Raw genomic sequence first — 22,155 nt, 5'->3', positions numbered from 1 at the left:
TGTTTAACGTCCCAACCAACACTGGGGCTACCACCTTGGATCTAGCTGGGCGTGGTGCAGCGTTTCTTACTCAGCCGCTGGATGCCAGAACAGACGCTGTTTGAGCCGCACCTCCTTGGTGAACAGACACTCGGATCGTACCTCGTCATTCCAGCTGAAGTCAAAAGGACAACAGTGCCCAGGCTGCACTGCCAGCTAAGCACACAACTCTTAGCTGGCGGTCTTTGTCATCACTTGACCCGTGGAAGCATGAGGTAGGAACTTGTGAGGACCAGAGCTATATTGGACGCTCTCCTTATCGATTCAAGTCAAAATCATACTCTAGCAGATTACCATGAGATTATCAACAAAAAATTCAATCATTTCAGTTATGGCTGTAGGTCCTTCAGAGATTATTATGAGAGTTTCAAGCAGAGTTACTTCATGCATTCCTTCTCCAGTTCCTTCAGGAATTTTTACAGGAGTTTCTATTGAAACTAGTCCATGAGATTCCTCTAGGAGATTCTTCAGAAATTCCTCTAGAATCCAATATGGGATTTCTCATGATGTCTGTAGGGGTCTTGCAGGGAATACTCCGGGAGTTTCATCGAGGGTTCCCACAGCAATTACTTCTAGCGTTCCTCGTGGAATTTCTTCATGAATCCCTCCTGAAATTCCTTCTGGGATTTCTCTTGGAATTACTTCAGGATGCCTCATAAATTTATTCCAGGGATTCTTTCAGGACTTCTTTCAAGGATTCCTCCAAAAGTTCCTTCGGTGATCTCTCCAGGAGTTCGTTCAGGGATCTCCCTCATAGCTTCAGGAGAATTCAGGGATGCCTCAGGGTGTTCATTAGAAATTTCTTCAGAAGTTCACTGAGCTGTTCCTACAGGATTTCACTCAGGTATACTTCCAGAAATCCCATCAAAGATTCTTTCAGGATGATTCATAAATGTTTCCTATCAAGAACTCCGTAAAAAGTTTCTTCAGGAACTCCTGCAAGACGTCTTAAGAAATTACTCTAGGAGATCCTGCAGGGATTCCTTCAGAAGTTCGTTTAGAAATTCCTACAAGAGTTCTTGCAGAAATCAGTCCAGGAGATCCATCAAAGATTCCTCCAGGGTTTCTTGCAGATGTTTCTTAAGAGATTCCTCCTGAACTTCTTAAGGGATTTCTACTGAAGTTCCTTCAGTAATCTCTCCAGAAGATCCTTCAGAAAACTTATAGGAAGATCCAAAGATACCTCCAGGAGAATTCAGACATTCCCCCAGAAGTTTATTCAGGGATTTCTATATAAAAGTTCCTTCTAAGATTCCTTCAGGATATCCTTAGGAGGGGATTCCTCGAGAAGTTCCTTTAGGAATTCTTCCAGGAGTTCTCCCAGGGATCGCTCCTGGGGTTCTTTCAGATTGTAGATTGAGATTGAGATTTTTCCAGGAGGACTCACGGGTGCCTCAAGAAGTTACATCAGAGATTTCTCCAGGAGCTCATTAAGGAATTCCTACAGGAGTTCCTGTAATATTTCCCTAAGGATCATAATCATACATGTCTCCAGGATATTCTTCTGTGAAGTTTCTACCAGAATTCCTCCAGGATTTTCTTCTGAAATTCCTCCAGGAATTCTTTACGAAATAACTGAAAATCCTTCGAGTATTCCCTCTGAAATTCCTACAGGGACTTCTCCTGTAATTTCTTCGGGGATTCCTCCTGGACTTCTTTCGAAGATTTCTTCTGGAATCACCGCAGGTTATTCCGGTGGAATCTCCGAAGGAATTCCAAGTGGAATCCTCAAAGATTTTCCAAGAGGAAACGCCGAAGGAATTCCAAGAGAAATCCTCATGAGAAATCCAGGAGGAATTCCCGAAGAAATTCAAGAAAGAATCCCCAAAGGAACTCTAGATAGAATCCCCGAATTGCAGGAGGAATTTCCGAAGGAATTCTAGGAGAAATCACCGAAGAAATTCAAGAAAGAAATCCTGGAAGAATTCCATAAGGAATCCTGGAGGAATTTCTGAAGGAATTTCAGGAGGAATCTCCGAAGGGATTCTAAGACGAATTACAAAAGAAATTCCAGGAGGAATTCACGACAGAATATTTAGAGAAATCCCCGAAAGAATGTCAATAGGAATTCATGAAGGAAGTCAAGGAGGAATATTCATAGAAATTTCAGAAAGAATTTTCAAAGGAATTCGAGAAGGAATCGCTAAAGTATTTCTAGGAGGAACCAAGAATCCCAAGGAATTTCAGGATTCTTCGGGAATTTCCCCTGGAATTCTTGAGGGGATTCCTTCTGGAATTTCTTCGGGGATTCTTCATAGAATTCCCTCAGGAATTTCTCCTGAAATTCCTTCAGAGATTCTTCTGGATATTTTTCGTAGATTCCTCCTAGAAATCTTTTGGGGATCCTTTCTCGAACTGCCCCTGGAATTTTCTCTGGAGTTCTTTTGAAGATTACTTCTGGAATTCCTTTGGGATTCATGTTGGAATTCTTTCGAGATTTCCCCTTGGAATTCCTGTGGGGATTCCTCCTACAATTATTTCAGGGGTTCCTCATGGAATCCCTACGACGATTCCTCCTGGAACTCTTTCGAGGATTTTTCCAGGGTATTTTTCGATGGTTCCTCCTAGAAATACTTTAGCGATTCCTTCTCGAATTCCTTTGAAAATTCTTTCTGAAATTTCTATGAATATTCCTCCTTGACTTCCTTCATGAACTCCTATTGAAATTCTTTCGGGGATTACTCTTAATATCCTGTCGTGAATTCCTTCTGGAATTTCTTTTGTAATTCGTGTTACAATTCCTTCGGAGATTCCTCCTGAAATTCCTTCATAAATTCCTCCAGGATTCCTTATGGAATTCTTCCAGGATTTATTTCTTGAATTTCTTTGGTGATTTCTTTCGGAAATTCCTCCTGCAATTCGGAGATTTTATCTAGAGTTCTTTTAAGGATTCTTTCGTGAATTTCTTCCGGAATTCCTCCTGGATTTCCTATGCGTATTTCTCTCGGAATTCATTCGGGGTTTCCTCTTGAAAAATCTTTAAGGATTCCGCTTGGAATTCCTTCGGAGATTCCCCCGGAATAATCTGCGGTGATTCCCCCTAGGATTCCTGCAGAAATTTCTCCGCAGATTCCCCCTAGTTTCCCTTCGGAGATTCCTCCAGGAATTCCTTCGGAGATTCTTCCAAGCATTGTTTCAGGGGATTCTTTTGGAATTCTGTTGGGATTGCTCCTGGCATTCTTTTCTTTAAGAATTCCTCTTAAAATCCCTTCGAGGATTGCTCCTGATACTCAGTTGGGAATTTGTCCTGGAATTCCTTCGGGATTTTCTCATGGAATGCCTTAGGTGATTTCTCTTCAAAATTCTTCGCGTTTTCCTCCTGGAATTCCTTCGGTGATTCTTCCTATAATTCCTTCGGGAATATCTCGTGGATCCCTCACTCACGAAATTCCTCCGGGTGTTCCTGCTGGAATTCCTTCAGGGATTTTTCCTAGAATTCGTCGTGGAATTCTTTCGGCAATTTCTCCTAGAATTATCCCAAGAATTTTTCCAAAAATTTCTCAAGATTTCTGCTGGCTATTTTACGTTGATTCCTCCTTTTCTTTTGGGATTCTTTTTCGAATTTCCTTGGAAAATCCCATTGGATTACTTTCGAGGATCCGTGCTGGACATTTTTTTGTGGATTCTGTTGGAATTTCTTTGGGATTCCTCATGGATATTTTTCGTTGGGGAATGATATCAGGGAGGAATCTCAAAAGGAATCCTAGAAGGAGCCTGAAAGAAACTCCTGAAGAAATCCATGAAGAAAACTCTGGACTAATATCTGCAAGAACTTCTGTATGAAACCCTGAAGAAACTTCTGCAGGAATCTGGGGCGGTTAAAGAATTTCTTTAAGAGATCTCTGCAAAAAATTCTGAAAAAACATGTGATAAAGTTTTTGGAGAATTTCAGAAGGAAATCCAGGACGAATCTTCGAAAGAAATTCCAGGAGGATTCCCCAAATGAATTCTAGCGGGAATTTCTAAAGAATTTCGAGTAAGAATCTCCAAAAGATTTCTAGGAGGAATCAACGAAAAATATTGAGAAACAATCTCTGAAGGAATTCCAGCAGAAACTCCTGAGAGAATACTAGGAGGAATTTACGAAAGAATTCCTTCAGGAATCCTCGAAGGAATTTCTGGAGGAATCCCATAAGGTATCCCAGCAGGAAACTCCGAAGGAATTCTAGGAAGAGTTCCCGAAGAAACTCTAAGACGAATCGTCGGAGGAATTCCGTGAGGGATCCCCGAAAGAATTGTAGCAGAAATCTCCGAAGAGGAATCACCATAGGAATTTCAAGATGGAATCCCGAAGGAAATCCAAAAGGAACTCCTGACCAAATATCAGGAGAAATCTCCGAAGGAATTTCAGGAAAGATCTTCTAAGGAAGAACCCCTTAAAAGAAACCCCCCAAAAGGAATCCCCGAAATTACTCTAGGAGGAATCTTTGAAGGAATTCCTAGAAAAATTCCCAACAGAATTCCACAAAAAATTCTCGAAAGAATTCTAGGAAGAATCACCGAAGGAATTCTAATGAGAAGGAGGACTCCCGAAGGAATTCCAGTAGGGATCTCTGAAGAAATTTTTTAAATGATGAATTTCATAAGGTCACTCTATGACGTAAAATCGTCTAACAGCTTGGCTTTTATTCATGTTTAGCAACATGGTATTCTCACGCGTCGGTAGCCGTGTGGATAAAACACGGGCTCGGCGATCCCGACGTTCATGGATCAAATCCAGTCTGCTTCATTTTGAGATTTTTTTGTTCTTTTCATAAGTCTTTCTTATGAAATTTGTCATAGCAAGCACGATCAATTTCCATAAGGTATTCTTATGCCACCCATAAGAATTAGTTATAGCAAATTTTCATAAGGTATTTCGATGAATTTCGCTAGTTTTTTTCGCTGAGTGTAAAGGAACTTCTTGAACAATCCCCTAAGGATATCCTGAAGAAATCTTGGAAGGAACTCTTATAAAGGAATCGCTGAATAAACTTCTGGGGTAATCCCTGAGTTCTTTTGGTGGTATCCTTGGATCTTCGTATAAGATTATCTGTAATGATTTCTGAAGGAACTTCTGTACTCTGAGGATACTGCAACTCCGAAAATCATATGAATCAACTATGATTTTTTGCCACAAGAATTTCTTGCGAAAATCATAGTTACGAACTATGATTTTGAATTCAAAGCGCCAACTATTATTGTCATACTGTTACTGTATAAATTTCATAACACTCACGTATGAAAATCATACCGATTACGTATAAAAACTGAAACTCTGTCTTATGACAATCATACATATTTTTATGAAATATTTTGGACAAATTAAAAAAAAAAAATCGCAACCTGGAATCGAACCAGGAACGTCAAGGTTAGCGAGTGCGTGCTTTACTTATACGCCCATCGACGCTTCGGAAGTTAAAGTGGTTAGAAGCCAATAAAAGGTTTTGTTGTTTTTTAGCAATGGTGTTTCATAACATATCTTATGATTTCCATACGATGCTTCTTATGAGATTTTTCATACGACAAGTCTTATGGATTTCGCTTTTCAATGTATGAAAAGCATACAAGAACTATGAAATGATGAAAAAAAAATAAAAAATAACTGATTCATAAGATGTAAACTATGAAAAACATACGAACAGAATCCTCAGTGTAGGAATTCTTGAAGAAATTAAGCAGGAATCTCTGAAGAAACATCTGTAAGAATTCCTGAAACTCCTGGAGGAATCTGTGATGAAATTGCTGGAAAGAACTGCTGTAGGAATTTCCAATGATACTTCAGAAGGAATCCATGCAGGAACTCCTGAACTAAATTCTAAAGACCTCCTGCAGGAATTCCTAAAGAAACATCTGAAGATTCTTGATGGATCTTCAGGTGGCATTTATGAATCCTCCTGAAAGACTATTTGAAGGGACTTCTGGAAGGATACCTCTAAACGAACTCCCGTTAAAATAGCTTAGGGAACTTCTGAAGGAATTCCTAATGAAAACTTGGAGAAATCCCTGAATCACCGAATCAATTTCAGGAGGGATTCTTGATCAAATCCCAGAAATTTCTTATGGATCTCCTGAAGGAATCTCTGAGGAAACTCCTAGACTAAACCCTAGAGAAACTCCAGTAGGAATTCCTGAAGGAACTTCTGAAAGAATCCATGAAGGATCTCTCAGACTAATCTCTGAAGGACCTCCTAAGAGAATTCCTGAAGGATCTTCTGGATCAATCTCTGATTATCTCTAGTAGGCATCCCTGAATTCTCCTGAATCATCCTGGAGACATCCCTGAAGATTTTTCTGGAGAAATTCCAGGTGGATCACCAGGAGGCATCACTGAATCCTTCACTTAATTACCCTCATAGTAGAAATTAAAGGTATAAATCATATTCTACCAGAAAAATAACTCTCTCAAGAAACTTCTGGAGAGATGTGTTCTAGGGTAAGTGTGCCCATCGTTGTGGTATTAAGGTAAATTCATTTTAAAAACAATGATCGTACCATCTAATGAAGGGTTGCAAAACGCTAGTTGGTAGTTTTCTATCCAAATTTGCTTGGAAAAATATAAAAACTATCGTTTCTCTCTGTTTTCGATCATAAATCGCTTACCACAACATTAGGCACACTGTTCCTATTATGGAGGTAAAATGTAATTTTGGTTCCTATTGTTGCGGTATCCCATTGAAATCATATGGGATACCGCAACATTAGGAACACAGCAGCAAAAAATTTAAGGAAAATATTTTTTTTAAATAGGTTTTTGGGCAAATCTTAAGCACACAAATGGTGCAATCTCATCATTTAAGCATAATACATCTATTAAAAATGCCTTTTGGTAACATTTCTGTCGAAAAAGTGCTCAATTGCCACTACCGCAACATTAGGTACTACCACAACGAAGGGAACAATTACCCTAAGAGTTAAGAAATAAATTATTGTAATCAAACTCTAATGATAGTGATCGTGAGATTTTTTATCTCAACTTTATATAAACTTAATTTTGTTCGTGCAATGATCACACTGATCACCGGCGCGAAAAATGAAAATACCTCGGTCGACGTCGGCGTGGGACAAAAAGTGTCGGTGGCGGCGGCGCACAGGTCTCTAGCGTTGGCTATATGCGCACATGAATATACGTGAGTTTTATATTTAGGAAAGAGAAAGTAGGTATAGTAAGATACCAAGTAGGAGGGAAGGAACGGGCCAGGGATTGTTTCCAGGACCTTCTGCATACGAATCAAAAGCATTAGCCACTAGACCATCTCATCCCTCTAAATTTATAAACACAGGAAAGATTAACTATTATCGCAGAAAAACTTTAGCACGGATAAAAACACCATTGGACACTTCTTGGCAATGACAGCAAACGGATATCTGCTCTCACCTCTGTGTTACGGAAACCACATTCACTCATTCTCATGTTCCCAAGAAATCGAGAGTAAAATAAAGTATATTGAAATCGATAGTAGGTACGTAAACTACACTATGTTAATTTAACTATTACTCTTTTTTTAGGTAGTAAATAGTATGAATGACATGTTTGTACGAGACGTTATGATCAATACTTATTATTCCATCCAGGCCTAGATCCAGGCTGTGATATCTATACCACAGACAATTTCCGACAAAAACCACCCTTCTTTAAAATTATTACACTTTTTTTTATTCATTTAACTGTTAATTATTACTTTCACTTTTCTGTGTTAGTCTTATTTATGTAATCAATCGAAAACGCTGCACTTGGGATTTGACAATTCGACTGTTTTTTTTTTTTGTTTCAAATATAAAATTAACTCTCTTCTGTTCAATTCTGAAATCGTTCTCGGCGGGCGGATCGCCGATTAGTATTCAACGAAGCTGACATCCGGTAGAGTTTCCAGCGATGCCGTTTCGGTAAAATGAGTACCTACCGCAACGTTCGGGATGGAACATCTCGATAATTCTTTAGCATCTATGGAATAGGTATCAGCAATTTGCCCAACCGAGTTTGGTGAACGAAACTAAAGTGTGGAGTGGAGGGAAAACGCAAAGCATGCTGTAAAATTGCTTATTTGTTCAACATGTTGCCTACTGCATTCTGTTGATTATGAAATTGGAAAACAAATTGATTGATTTATCCAAATTTTGAGTCTTCTAAACTAAAACAGATGGAATCGAGAAAAAAAAATGATAATTTTGACCAATGATAGGGTATTACAAAATAAGTAGAAGCTTAAACACGTACACGTTTGATGCCGTTTCGTTATTCTTTTTCAGTTTTTACCTAACCACATTTGCACTTAACTAACTTTTGCTTGCTTTATGCTCTCTTTCTCCCCTCTCGTATTCTCGATTTCTTTCCCCCCCTCATGTAACGTTTGTTCCGGGGTTCGTTTCAACCCGAACCCGACCCGACCCGAACCCAAGTTGGTTTCTTTTTTGTTTGTTTGTTGTAATGTCATAAGGCAGATTTTCAGAAGAAAATGATTCATTTGCAACTTACTTACCAAACGTTGGCTGGGTCCGAGCCTGCGGGCTCTTAGGTGCTGGCCATCGACGTCTGGGGCGTGAGGGGTCCACCAGCTCCACCCGGCGTCGGGTGTCCTCCCTGGGGCGTTTGAGGTGTCAATGGTCCCTGCTGGCTACCGGGACCTCCCTGCTGTTGCTGCTGCTGTTGGTGGTGTTCCGGCGAGACGGACTGTTCCTTCGATTTTCCGTTGTTGGTTGGATTCTGGGCACCTGGCCCCGAATTGGGAGTTCCGTTGCTGCCACCGGGGCCATTCGTTCCGGGGGTTCCTGGTTGCTGTTGTTGTTGAGGGGCATTGGGAAGCATCATCTGGTGTGGTCCTCCAGCTTTCAGGGGATCCACGTCATCCACCAGGGGTGAATGTGGCAGAGGTCCTTGGTCGGGCATTTTGGGCATCATGTTTGGACCGCCGGGACCTCCAGGTCCGGGTCCTCCGGGGACACCCATTCGTTGCATTCCGGGATTGAACATACCCGGTCCTGGGCCACCAGGGCCTCCGTGATTGTTCATGTTATTGTATCCTCCGCCCATTTCACTCATCGGAGGAAAGATGGGATCCGGGTCTTGTTTGTACATTCGATTCATTGGTCCTCCGGGCCCCATGGGACCCATAGGACCACCAGGGCCCATTGGACCGCCACCACCTGGACCCATGGGACCACCCATCGGACCCATTGGTCCACCGCCCGGTCCGCCCATGTACATTCCGGGATTCATCATGCCCGGTTTGTTGTATTGCATCGGCGGAATCTGTTCGTTGATCATTCCGGGACCGGGACCATCCGGACCACCACCCATGGGACCGTTAGCCCCCAGAGGAGTATTCATGAAGGCCGGATTGAGCGGTCGATTCGGGGGTCCTCCGAAATCTGGGCAGGGCATTCCACCTCGGAACTGAGGCCTCATGCCCATCCCATGCGGATCCATCATGCCACGCTGCTCGGGGAAGAACATTTTCTGCATCTGTCGGATTGTGGCCAGCTGCTGTTCCCGGTGTTGTCGCTGCTGAGGCGTGAGGTTTTCATCCGGGACTTTTACACCCTGCAACGATTGTTGAGGATGAGCTCGGGACTGTGAGAGGACATTTCCTCCCTTCATAAGTGGAAGCGAAGCCACCAGGGAATTCATCTGATCGATGATGGTCGAGCTTGAATGTCCTCCACTTCCGGGACCAGGTCCTGGTCCGCCCGGTGATGGATTTTCCATTTTGATTGGTGGACCAGGGTGACCCATACCGGGTCCACTGCCAGAGTGATCACCGGTTGGATCCGGTCCGTCCAGGCAAGAGTTCGGAGTATGATGGATCGTCGACGGTTTGGACATTCCGTCTGGTCCTGGCATCCGCATGTGGTGGCCATCATTAGGATACATTGGAAGCGATCCATCCTGGTCCATGCACGGATTTGGTGTATGATGGATTGTGGCCGACTTTTTCCCGCCCATGGGGCCTCCGTCTACACCGCCGGGACCCATTCGTCCCATGTGGTGCTCGTTTCCGAACATTGGCACCTGGTTGTCATTCTCCAGACAGGAATTCGGAGTGTGATGAATGGTAGCCGATTTTTTCACTCCATCCGGTGGCCCTCCAGGTCCACCCGGGCCTGGATTCATTCGCATGTGATGATCCGGCGAACCGTGGCCGTGATCCATCCAGGGGGACATTGCCCCTCCGACGCCATCATCCGGACCGCATGGTCCCTGCCGACTCTGTTTCTGCATATGGGCACAATGATATGCAATAATCGAGTTGAAGTGGCCGCTCATCACCGCTTCCGCCCCTTTATTCGCCAGGCCCGTGCTGAACACGAAAACCTGGCTCTGATTCTGCGTGTATTCTTGCTTATTCGATGGTTTGCTCGACATCATTCCCGGAATCCCCTGGTTCATTTTTCCTACCTCCGCCGGATGTCCATCCGGACCACCGCCCGGGCCCATTTTCGACATGGTGTCAATTCCTGCTCCACTATTTGCCACACTACTATTGATACTGCACGAGTCTGATGATTTCGGTCCGTTTCCCGGGCCACCTCCTTTCATAATCGGCGAACTGTCCTCCTTTCCGAGCCCGAAACTGCTCATCAAATCGTTATCCCCGCCCGGTCCTCCCGTCGATGATTGTTGCTGTACTGGTCCGCCAGCCGTTTCCAATTTGTTCATCTTCTTACTACGACTACCCGGTCCAGTAATTTCCCCCGGTTCCGACTTTTTCGGCATACCTCTTCTTCCTCCTGTTTGTTGCGGTAGCGGCTGCTGCTGCGACGACGGAATATAATCGCAATGCATTCCACCTAGGGGTCCATCTGAAACCCAAACCGGAAGGAAAAACCTCAATCATCCTCCCAAAAACACCACCCACAACCACAAACCCCGATACTTACCGTACCCTCCGCCGATGCAACTGGTCATTCAAAACACAAGCAGCTCTCGGGTTCGGCGGCGGCGGCGGCAGCGGCAGCAGCACCAACCAAACTCTTCTTCCACAACAGGCAGCAGGCAGCAGCGCTTCACTTAATTGCAAAATTTCCCGCCTTCCCGTGCTCGAGCGGACCGAAACTCACGTCCAGCGGGTGCGCTTCGCTCCGGACCACGGTCGGATGGCGTTCTGCAGGGCTATTGCGACGCTTTTCGGCCGAATTTGGTACAATTTATCCGCAGCGGTGACAGCTTGGATTCGGAAATTCCTTTCTTTTTGCACTTTTCCCCTTTGGTGGCTCGTTTCGTCGTTTTTTCCTCTTTCAAGCATAATTTTTCAAATCGACGTATCTAACTTTTTCACTGATCTGAGTAAATTCATGGTCAATGTTGACGACCATTTCACTAAAATAGTTTTTCATAAAAATACTTTTCATAAGTTTTTTCATGCTTAACATCACCAGGGATATTGCACGCACTAGGTAAGAAACAAAACCTACTCATTCCATATCATTTTCACAATGAATTTTGACAAAAATACACATACACCGGGTTGGTTCGAGATACGTCATGCCAGATACGTCGCTTTTGTATGGTGCCAGTTTGGTGTATCTGTTACTTTTGATTTTGGCTAGATACGTCGTTTGGTTTTCTCATATATCAAAACGGTGTATCTATCAGTAAAGTTGTAAACATCAAAATAGTTAGATACGTCGTTTCGAACAATATGCTTAATTAAACAAATTAAGCAATAAATCATCAAACAGTGATGTGGATTCTTCAATTTGCTTTATGAATCATGCATGCAGCAGTAAACCCGGATTTGTTTACATTCTCGAGTTACGTCGGATTGAAAAGTTATGCTTGCTTTCTCCGCTTCTCTGGCTGGCTGCTGTTTTTGCGTTTTGACAGCAGGTTTCAGTTTCCGATGCGTCCCTTGCGACCGACGGGGAAGGTGTACTAAAATTTGGTGAATGTGTGAACCGAGCTGAACGTACAGGGTGGGACGAAGAAAAATTATCGTCACACGTTATTGCATCTTGCTTTGCTTTATAGATTACCGTGCAAATGTTCAATCGTCTAAAATATTTGTTCACACGTCAAACACCAAAGAAAGTAGCAAGTAAACAAACCGATTATTCTATGAACCACCCAAAAAGTGTAACCGACGCTAAAAATTTCTAGCAGCGAAACGAACCAATGTATGCTGAAACTGGTGGGAACATATTGTCGCGTGACAAAAAATTTCTGCAGGGGGTCGAATACGGTGCAAAAAAAGCAATATTATTTAAATCCCGGTCAACCATTTCTTTAAAAATCTTTATATTTTCTTTATAACTTTATAACTTTGAAGACGTTCACATCGAAAAACGATAGCGATCGTCATCGTTTCTTTAAGAAATTTAATGTTAGAATCCTAAAATGGCCGACTTTGGCACCTACTCACGATTTCAAGCGCACAAATCTCTTCGTAAACAAAACCAGCGCACCTGATCTTCTTATTTTAAGCTTATTACGAGTGAGCAAGAACAGAATAATAAAATGCACTGTTGTTTGAAGCTTGCTTCTTGAGATGTGTGCGTCTGAAGTTCTCATGCACTGTTAAAGCAGGATTTCAAGACGTTTGTCCTTAAATAAAAGATAAGTCACATATCCAGCTTTTTACGCTATGATGAGGGGTGATTCACTTTTGACAATTCTTGCCGACAGCCCTTGCAGCAGTAGAAACTCATCAGAGTAGTCCAAAATTTCAGTTCAACTCCAGCAAACTGTCAAAAATTTTCACTTTTGTTATTTACAAGTTTTGCCTTAAGTTTTTCTGTATAAATTAAATATTTAAATGCCTTTTCTTCAATTTCAGGTTCGCGATTGCCGCTTTTATTTGTTATATCAAAGCAATTGGAATAATACAAGTAGAGGACGTCGAAAAACTTAACGATTTTCTTCCAATGGTCGCAACTTTGGATTAATAACACAAACATTACCCTGTTTACCTATCAAAATCCTTGTTCGTTTTTTAGTTCTTGTTGCCATTCGCTGTTTGTGATCGTTGCTTGCCACCTGTAACTGTAGACACCAAGGAACTGTAACTAACCTTGGTCACGCCCACTCATTCCAAAGGACTCCCAGCCCACTCAGGATCGGCATCTTTCGCCGAGACTTTGCAAGGGCTTGTCCATAAACTATGTAGACTCTGTTGGTGGTACCGGGGGGCCTAGCCAAAGTCTACGGTTCTTAAAAATTTCGAAAATTTTGTATGAAAGAAAATCTACGAGGGACATGGGGGATCTGAGATTTAGATGAGTCTAAAGTCTCATCGTGGAGAGGCTTCACCTGTAGGAGTTGCATAAGTTGCACTATGTATACTCAGAACACATTCACTTCGTCCTCGTAGCCTTGGTATGCGTTCGCTTCACTGGTTAAGGTTACACAGAGAGTTCCCGGCTTTTTTTTCTGGTACGAGATGTCCGCCGGGATCACTCTGTGCATCCAGAACACCTTTGTTTCCCATTTCACCAGGTTCCCTCCCGAACCCGAGATTTTTTTTTCCGTTTCTGTCTGAAGTTACGGATTTACTCCTTTTCGTCACCAGGTAGTGGGTCGTTCAAGTGTTTGTACTGGATGAATCTCAGGTGAAAATTTCCGGAGGAATCCTCGAAGGTAACTCATGAAGGAATCAAGTTCACCTTTTCCTTCCTAGAATCCTACAGCAGTTTCCTTGGGGAATTCTCATGTACATTTTTCCGAAATACCTCTGGGAACCCACGAACAAAAAATCCTCGAACAGTTCAGCATCTGGAAGAATTTCAGTAAGTAACTCCTGGAGCTCTCGAGGGAATCTCCATGAAGAAAAGTTGAAACCTCACGCAGTTTTTTTTTTGGGACTTCTGCACCACCTACACTTGAGAACCCTACTTGGAATTTCCCCTGCAATATCTCTCCCGGGAATTTCCGAGCAATTCCTTCAACTCTGCAATCATTTTTTTTACAAACACTGTCTTGTATTATGTTTCCAGTTCAAAACCGAATTAGCGACATTTTTTCTTTGACTTCCGCTGCCTTTGCCCCGCGTTAAACATAATGTCGGAAGTGGGGCGCTGTATTGTACACCTGGTGCACTATACAGCGCCCCACTTCCGACATTGTGTCCAACGCAAGGCAAAAGCAGCGGAAGTCAAAGAAAAAATGTCGCTAATTCGGTTTTGAACTGGAAACATAATATTTGTTGTGCTGGTAACAATAAGGCAATCCATGACGACTTTTCGCGATGGGGGTGACAGCCAAAAATGTAAACATAGTGTGAGTACAACTTACCAAAGTTTCGTCAAGTGTCGTCGGTGCTTAACAAATTCCTTTGTGTTCAACTGTCACCCCGATCATCGTATGTCAAAAATACATGGTAAACAAAAGAAATCAGCTGATCGCATCTGTCTCATGGATAGCCTTATGGTAACATCAGGTGAAAAATTTCGACAAATCTGGAGCAGTGAACTGAAATTTTAGGCAACTGTGATGCTGCAAGGGCTGTCGGCAAGAACCGTCAAAAATGAATCACCCCTCTTCACAGCGTAAAAAGCTGGATATGTCACTATAGTAGCCGAAATCATATGATCAAAGTTCAAATTAAGTCGTAGCACTCGGGCTCAGACTGGGTACCACCCGGATAAAAACTAACCATAGGGTGTATGGTGAAAACCATTCCTGCACCATACAGTGTACCAGCTACAATAAAGTGTATTGTAATGAAATGGTTCGCTATACTATACATTTACATTGGATTTTAATGTAACAATATATTATACTGTTTTTCTTACGTTTGAACCATTCACTTTTCCGAAACATTACTTTTCCGTGAATTTTTAATTATTTCTGGTGTTCGATTTGAATAGATCGTATGTTTGCTGTGATTCCTATGCAGATTCGACCTATTCAAATCGAACACCAGATTTATTCAGTTTAAGATTTTTTCCGTGCTTTGTTTTGTTGATGTTTGTGACTTTTTTGATGCAAAGGAAAGGAAAGAAAAAAAGTGAATAAGTTGAAACATCAATTTAACCTTTTGAAATCGATTTTTTTCGCCGCTGTTGACGCAACCTCGCTGGTGTCGAACACGTTTGTTATGCTCGGTTTCATCGCCGGGGTCATATATGACCCCTCCGGCTCCAAAGGGTTAATGCCAATAACATGTTTAAATAAATCAGTGGTAAACCAGATGTCCTAAGAACTGCAGGTCCAAGCAGGGGTCCAAGAGATATGGCGGGCTCGAGTGCGATGAGAGAAATACGAATGCAATGTAGGCCAACCCGGAAAAATGCAGGCCAGATTACCGTAAATCAGTAGATGAGTTCAACACTTCAACACAATTCTTTCTGTATTTGCATTTAGGGGAGTTTTCTCCTCTTCTCTCATGTGAACTTGCCTTCGACCACAATCGAATCAAATGCGGTTGACAAACTTTATCTTTGACGTAGAGCCATCTTTAACATATGGACTGGACTGAACACTGAAATGACTTTTAATATGGGTTCGTCTGCGGGTTCGCTTTTTAACCTAACTTATATTTGAATCGAACTTGACAGTTATCTCATGAGTTGTTATGTATTTCAAACTTTAGTCAAACTGGTGCCTCAATATTGCAATAACGGTTAAGCACGCTGTAATGATACTTATGTACCTCGTCACCCACTTCATGCAACTACAGTGGTTTAATAACACTTAGCGCGCTCGGCATAGTTCCATCATGCCGCTCAAAGTGTTGCCACAAATAATGCTTAGTTTGCGAAACCCGGTTATCTGGCTGGTGGGGAATGGGAGCCTAAGCTTCAACTGTTAATGCAATCAGAGACTACTCAGACTTAGACGTGGGCGATCCTATATATGAAGGGCAGGCATCAAATTTCTCACTCACGTGATCGGATTGCTCGGATTTAAGTACCCCACACAATGCATACGTTTGCGTGTGCGTGACAGTAGTTTGACACATTTCCCATGGGAAAACTGTCAAAAAAACGCAAACCTCGACGGAACGGACGCTATGTGTTCCAGGCTTTATCCACCTCCGCAATCGGGTCCGCAATCATGATTTTTCACTGCATGGGATGAAAAATAAAAGTCTCTCACTCCAGCGCTCGCGATAGTTCTCTTTCTCTCCATGCGCAACTCACGGATAAACAACAAAGCATCAAATTTTTCACTCCGTGTCCGAGTCACATAACGTCTCTACCGATGCACGAGATCACTTTTTTGACGTTTAGTACTGCCGTGTTTACATTAATTGTTCTTGTTTTCATGGCCATCTAGATAACATGGAACTGCTCAGACGTCAACCGGGTGAAAACGTTGGTTGGTGCAGCCTTAGCAACCATTTTCTCCTGCGTCAACAAACGATTTGTGAGTGAGCACTAGTTGGAGAGAGCATACTTTTATCACGCTAAGGAACCGGAGTGAGAGCCTTTTCAATCGGATATGGGTGCAAGGAAAATATCACAGGCTGCTTTATCCGGATAATATCGCTGTGTGATAGATCGTTACTCGCGCGAGTGAGTGAAAAATTTGATGCCTGATGAAGGGTTATCCAAAACGCTCTGGGAATTCCCAAAGTGCATTCTAATAAATCTAATAAGCCTAAGATGCCATTAACAGGAGGAAAATGGCAAGATAATATAACAATATATGGTTTATGTAATGTAAAACAATTCAACATAACAAAAGAGAACCATTCCAAAACCATTTGATTAAATGTATAACCAGTAGTGAAATTACAATTAAAAACAATTTATTTACGGTACATTTTATTGTTTGAAACCATTCATGTACCATACAATGTACGGTATATTTAAACCCACGTATCAGTATTTTGAACAATTCATTAACAATAAAATGTATGGTTTTGTAAAAAAATATATATGGAGAAAAATATTTTTTTATATTGTTACGATACTTAACAACCTGTATAATATATTGTAAAAATCTTATTTACAATTCACGGTATGGTATCCTACATTACATCTTATTGTTTTTGTATTTTTATTTTTACAGTGGTGTCTATTGTAAAAATATGGTTCTAAATAGTACTGTTACAATATAACGTTCGGTTTTTCTACTGTATTTTTTATTCGGGCACCTCTAGTACTATATTTGGTCCCCGGTACCCAAGTTTGACATTTGGCTGGCTACCTGCTTTTTAACTAACTTTGTGACGCAGTAGCCACAACGAAGTAGTAGCTCATGACAACAAACAAATGTCAGTTTGTCAATGAAAATGGATTCTGTTTCAGAAAACTGGTCATACTGGTCGAGCTAGCATTAGTTTGCAAAGCCAGTGAACTTTTAAGGTAACTTTTCATTCATCTGCACATTATCTGCCAACTCATATATTCTACCGTAGACTATTTTCTACTTACAGTAGCCCACTGAACCTGAACGTAAGCCCGATGCAACCGCCTACAGCTAATCATTTAGAAATTCTTATACAACCCGTCAAGTTGAAGATTCGATTCAGAATCCCTACTAAATTTGGAAAAAAATAGATTGAAATGCAGCTTCAACTTTTGTCCGACCCTAGATCCGACCTTTTTATTAACTCTCAAATAATTTGATAAAACAATCATCAACAAGATTGTCGCCTATTTACCGTAAAGGAGATGATAACAGGGAAAGCTTAGGATATGGTAATGAGTGATAAATATTTTCTATTTCCCGCGCTACACATTATAACTCCATGATTTAAACTACATATATCTAGATTGAGTTTAAATAAGGGCGAAAGTAACATGAGAGAGTTCTCTTCATCGACTCTCTCTTCTGCAAATTAAAGTGACAAGATGCAAATTCAATCGAACTTTTTTACACTTAGACGCTAGATTGCATCGCAACCTAGCGATTTATGACCAAAAAGTTCAACAATACTTGCATCTTGTCACTTTAATTTGAAGAAGAGAGAGTCGATGAAGAGAACTCTCTCATGTTATATTCGCCCTTATTTAAACTCAATCTAGATATTATCAATCCAGTATTGCTTAATGCATCGTTCAACACAATAGGAGATAGAGGCCAGAGCTCCGCACATTTGTTTTAACAACGGAGTTATGAAGTGCTCCTCATCATGCTTTACCCTGGGCCCGGGCAGGCTTCAGTTTGGCTAGTAAAAAGTACATCTTAATATCATTGGAAAGATCTTAATGTCTGCTCTTCCCGGTTCCAGCCCGGTAAAATGGAGATATCTCTTAATTCTAACTGCACCAGGTCAGCAACTGCGCAAGACTATAAGTTCCGATTGGGGATTATCTGTGAAATTTTGCATGCCCTTGAGTCTTGCCTTGAGTTCTGCTGACAGCAAAGGCAATATCGAAATGTTGAAACTGGCCCGAGTCTGAACTTGAAGCATCATTAGTAGCAGTCAAGATTATCGTGGTCATTTCTGCATATTACATTTTCAGATTTTAGACAGCCACAATTGTATGGTAACCTAAAATAGAAGGAGATATTATTGATAAAACCAATCAAACCAATTAAACGGATCATGCTGAACCGCCCAACGCCATATTTTTTCTTGTTTATACTTGCGTAAATAATGTGTTGGTTACTCTTAGCAACAAAAACGGAGTACTAGAAATTCAATTTGCAGCGAGACGCAAGGTTATATAGGTTGAAGGTATTATATATTTTCTCGCTAGTACTTCGTGAGTCATGAAATTTTCAAGTAATGTATGGGAGTTAGAGGTCTTTATTTTGTCTTTGATATGATCGCACTCTTGGGGAAAGACACTGAGCTGGAGACTAGGGACAAGACACTGTGCAAACGAGAGTAACTCTGAGAAATTCTGAGTAACTCTTTTCACCATCTTCTTCTTCTTCTTCTCTATGGCTCTACGTCCCCACTGGGACTTGGCCTGCCTTGCTTCAACTTAGTGTTCTTTAGCACTTCCACAGTTATTAATTGAAGGGCTTTCTTTGCCTGCCATTGCATTAATTTGTATATTGTTAGGCAAGTACAATGATACACTATGCCCAGGGAGTCGAGAAAATTTTCCCGACTGGAACGGGAATCGAACCCGCCGTCTCCGGATTGGCGATCCATAGCTTTAGGCTAACTGGAGACTCTTTTCACCAATGATCGATGAAATTTGTTGAAAAACACCCCTAAAACTGCAAGAAAGGCGAGATACGAGCAATATTGTTTTGATTTTGCGATGAATCAGGCAACACCCAAGTAAAAACGGGAGCAATCCGGAGGGATTCTGAGTAGCTCTGTGAAGGGAAATGTACTCTCCAGCTCAGTGTCTTGCCCCACACTCAGAAATAAATCAAAACTAAATAGTTTAAATCCCACACTAACATGCTATTCGCCTGGTTGACCCCAGGCTCGGTTTATATGCAGGCTATACAGGCTCAGTATAACTTCGAGTTACACGTAGTCTAGTATAAGGGAACTATAGTTAAGCTTGTATAACCAGGATTTACTGAAAACTGTATAGTTTTTTTTATTGATTTGGGTTGTCTTTGTTTTTAGAACGAAAAAAAGAAGAATAACGAAAATCGGAACATTTTGTATATTTCAAATTAAATATTCTAAATAAAACGTTATCTACACTTGGAACCTAAAACAGGTGCTACCATAAAAAGGAACACATTTGCATACGTACTATGTATCCAAAGCACTACCATTAGAATTGTCCTTGAATCTGATCCAAGGACTTCAATCTGATTTTCCGTTTCATTTCTGGTTCTGGCAATAATATGCACTTCCTGTCGCATCTCCTTCGGGTTGTAATCATCGTGGAAACCAGTCAAAAAGGTCTCCGGCCTTGAGTCTGGGGAAGCCTTGGGGCAAGTCTTTAGGGTCGATTCAAATATGACGTCCATCATTTTTCCGGATTTTTAGACCCCCCCTCCCCCCACTGTCACGCTTTTTTGTATACCTTATACATGGCGTGTCACACTTTCTCAGACCCCCCCTCCCCCATAAATGATGGACGTCATATTTGAACGACCCCTTATTTGCGGTCTCGAACGTTGGTGATGGATGGTTGTCCCTGACGAGGTCCCTGCAACGATGCAGAACGACGAAAATGAACTATTTGAACGCCTTTACATTGAAAGCTATTTGATATGTACTTACATTATTTTGCTGGTGGTGGTCGCAATTCTGAATCCGTTACAGCAGGAAAAATGCTCGCAACTGTGTTATCATCCTGGTTTCAATCAATTTCGCGGATGAACTAGAAATTACCGAAGATGGCGGAGCTAACAACTTTTTTCGACGAAGGCGATTGAAGTAGACTTACATAAACTATTTTGGTTTTATTTGGCAATAGTATAACTTTCAAATCTTCAACAGTATATTTACTATACTGAGCTAAGTGTATATGCATAATATGACAAAAATGATTAAGTTTTAATCTTTCTTTGTTTTTTAATGTTTGAGAGTGCGAGGCTAGAGAGTACATTTTCCTTCACAGAGTTACCACAGAGAACAGACATCCAGGATAGAACTTGGGGCAAGACACTGTGCTGGAGAGTACATTTTCCTTCACAGAGTTGCTCAGAATTTCTCCGAAATGCTCCCGTTTTACTTGAGTATTGCCTGATAAATACTATCGCAAAAACAAAACAATATTGCCCGATCTCCCGCTTTTCTTGCAGTTTTAGGGGTGTTTTTTCAACAAATTTCGTCGATCATTGGTGGAATGAGTTACTCAGAATTTCTTAGAGTTACTCTCGTTTGCACAGTGTCTTGCCCCAAGTCTGATTCAGATGGGAAAAAGTGGACGAAAATTGTCATTTTGTTGTGAATTTAATGCACAAATTTGTTCACCTATTGTTGACACCGCGCGTAACATCGAGCGAAGGACGCGGCGTGAACATTAACGGAGTGCGACAAGTGCAGGTATACTCGGCTCTGAAACAGGTTCCAGACTAAGAATGCCCAGGATCTACTTGTCCGACTAAGGAGGGACAGTATATCGGCCTGGGGAAAAACTTGGTTTGGATTGCTGGTCAAAGTCTTTAAACAAATCGGATTACAGGCTAAGAATGCCCAGGATCTACTTGCCCGACTAAGGAGGGGCAGTATATCGGCCTGGGGAGAAACTTGCGCTGGTTTTCTGATTAGTTTAATGATGTTTGGAGATGGATGGTTTCGGATGAAAACATCGATGAGTCGCTTGAATGTCAATCAAGAACTGTTTATTCGTATGAAAAGGTCGGTCTTATATAGCCCAAAATTTTGGAATTGATGCTCAGTACGCATGCGCGTCTAACTTTTCCATGCAATGTCCTAATCCAGCTTTCTCTATACACTTGGATTTAATCTAGCCCTTTTTTTTGGTACTAGCCTTACTAAATGGCTGTAGCATTATCAAACCCTAGCTTATAGCGCCTGCGACCGAGCGTCTTCCTTAATCTAAAACTTACTCCCGTTTTATTGCTCTAGCGCTTAGCCAGAGTCTTCTAGAACCCTTACTAGTTATTGCTTAGCGTCCTAAAGGGTATGCTTGTTCAATTGTTATGAATCGGCTGTTCACTGATAGTAAAATTTTATTACTCATTTGATTACAATGAAATTCGTTTTTGTTCTATGCCACGACCTTCAAGCAGCGACCCTATCGCAGAGCATGTTCAAATCTTCAGTATCGTGGCCTAGTCTTTCGTTTCTGTTCTGACACTATGAAACGTTTTACTTTGGTGACTTACAATGCATTCTTATGAACGACTACACCATGCAACCGACCGCGTACAAGTTTTTGGTCGTAAATTACGCTTCCTTATTACGTGCGTACTGCCTCTATCTGCAGCCAGGTTCCTTGCTTTTTTTTTGATTGTCGGATCTCTCACGCTGCTACCGTGGAGGCAAGAAATGGATTATCAAACTTGACTATATGGTTCGGTGCATTTTTCTGGCTAGAATTGTGACGAAAGAGAGTAAAAGGATTTTGAAAATGACTCAACTCTAGGTGGCTGCTGATAAGACGTGGGCTTAACTTCTGGCTGTATTTATTTTTATTGCGAACCGAACACTTTGATGGTGCTTACTTGCAGCTAGTTGGTTTTGTTTTTTTTTTGTGTCTTCCTTTTGGTTAAACAATCTTTTCTTTCCGTGATTTTTTATTCATTCGTAGGTCAATGACCAACCGTGAGAATTTTATATTAATTTGTGATTAATTGCAATGCTTGCTTTCGTAACACTCCGGGCCCGGTAAATCGACTAGATTTAAGCTTAGTAC

General features: G+C 41.5%; 1 protein-coding gene across 1 annotated transcript; it reads right to left on the bottom strand.

The window, feature by feature from the left end:
• Positions 1-7,649: 7,649 nt before the first annotated feature.
• Positions 7,650-11,249, bottom strand: LOC109418420 (protein pygopus). Its single transcript, XM_019692603.3, has 2 exons — positions 10,897-11,249; positions 7,650-10,818 (listed from the first exon to the last, which is right to left on the bottom strand). The coding sequence occupies exons 1-2, from the start codon at positions 10,922-10,924 to the stop codon at positions 8,531-8,533; spliced, it is 2,316 nt and encodes a 771-aa protein (XP_019548148.3). The 5' UTR covers positions 10,925-11,249; the 3' UTR covers positions 7,650-8,530.
• Positions 11,250-22,155: the final 10,906 nt, after the last annotated feature.

The sequence above is a fragment of the Aedes albopictus genome, chromosome 3 (genome assembly GCF_035046485.1).
Source record: "Aedes albopictus strain Foshan chromosome 3, AalbF5, whole genome shotgun sequence".
Lineage (NCBI taxonomy): Eukaryota > Metazoa > Arthropoda > Insecta > Diptera > Culicidae > Aedes > Aedes albopictus.
The sequence above is the reverse complement of the archived record's forward strand: the minus strand, read 5'-3'. Positions and strand labels throughout refer to the sequence as shown.

Bases quoted from the DNA above. Each gene is read 5' to 3' on its own strand.
- LOC109418420 (XM_019692603.3), bottom strand. From the start codon at position 10,924: ATGACCAGTTGCATCGGCGGAGGGTACG. The intron at 10,819-10,896 runs GTAAGTATCGGG...TTTGGGTTTCAG, and splicing joins TTGCATCGGCGGAGGGTACG to ATGGACCCCTAGGTGGAATG.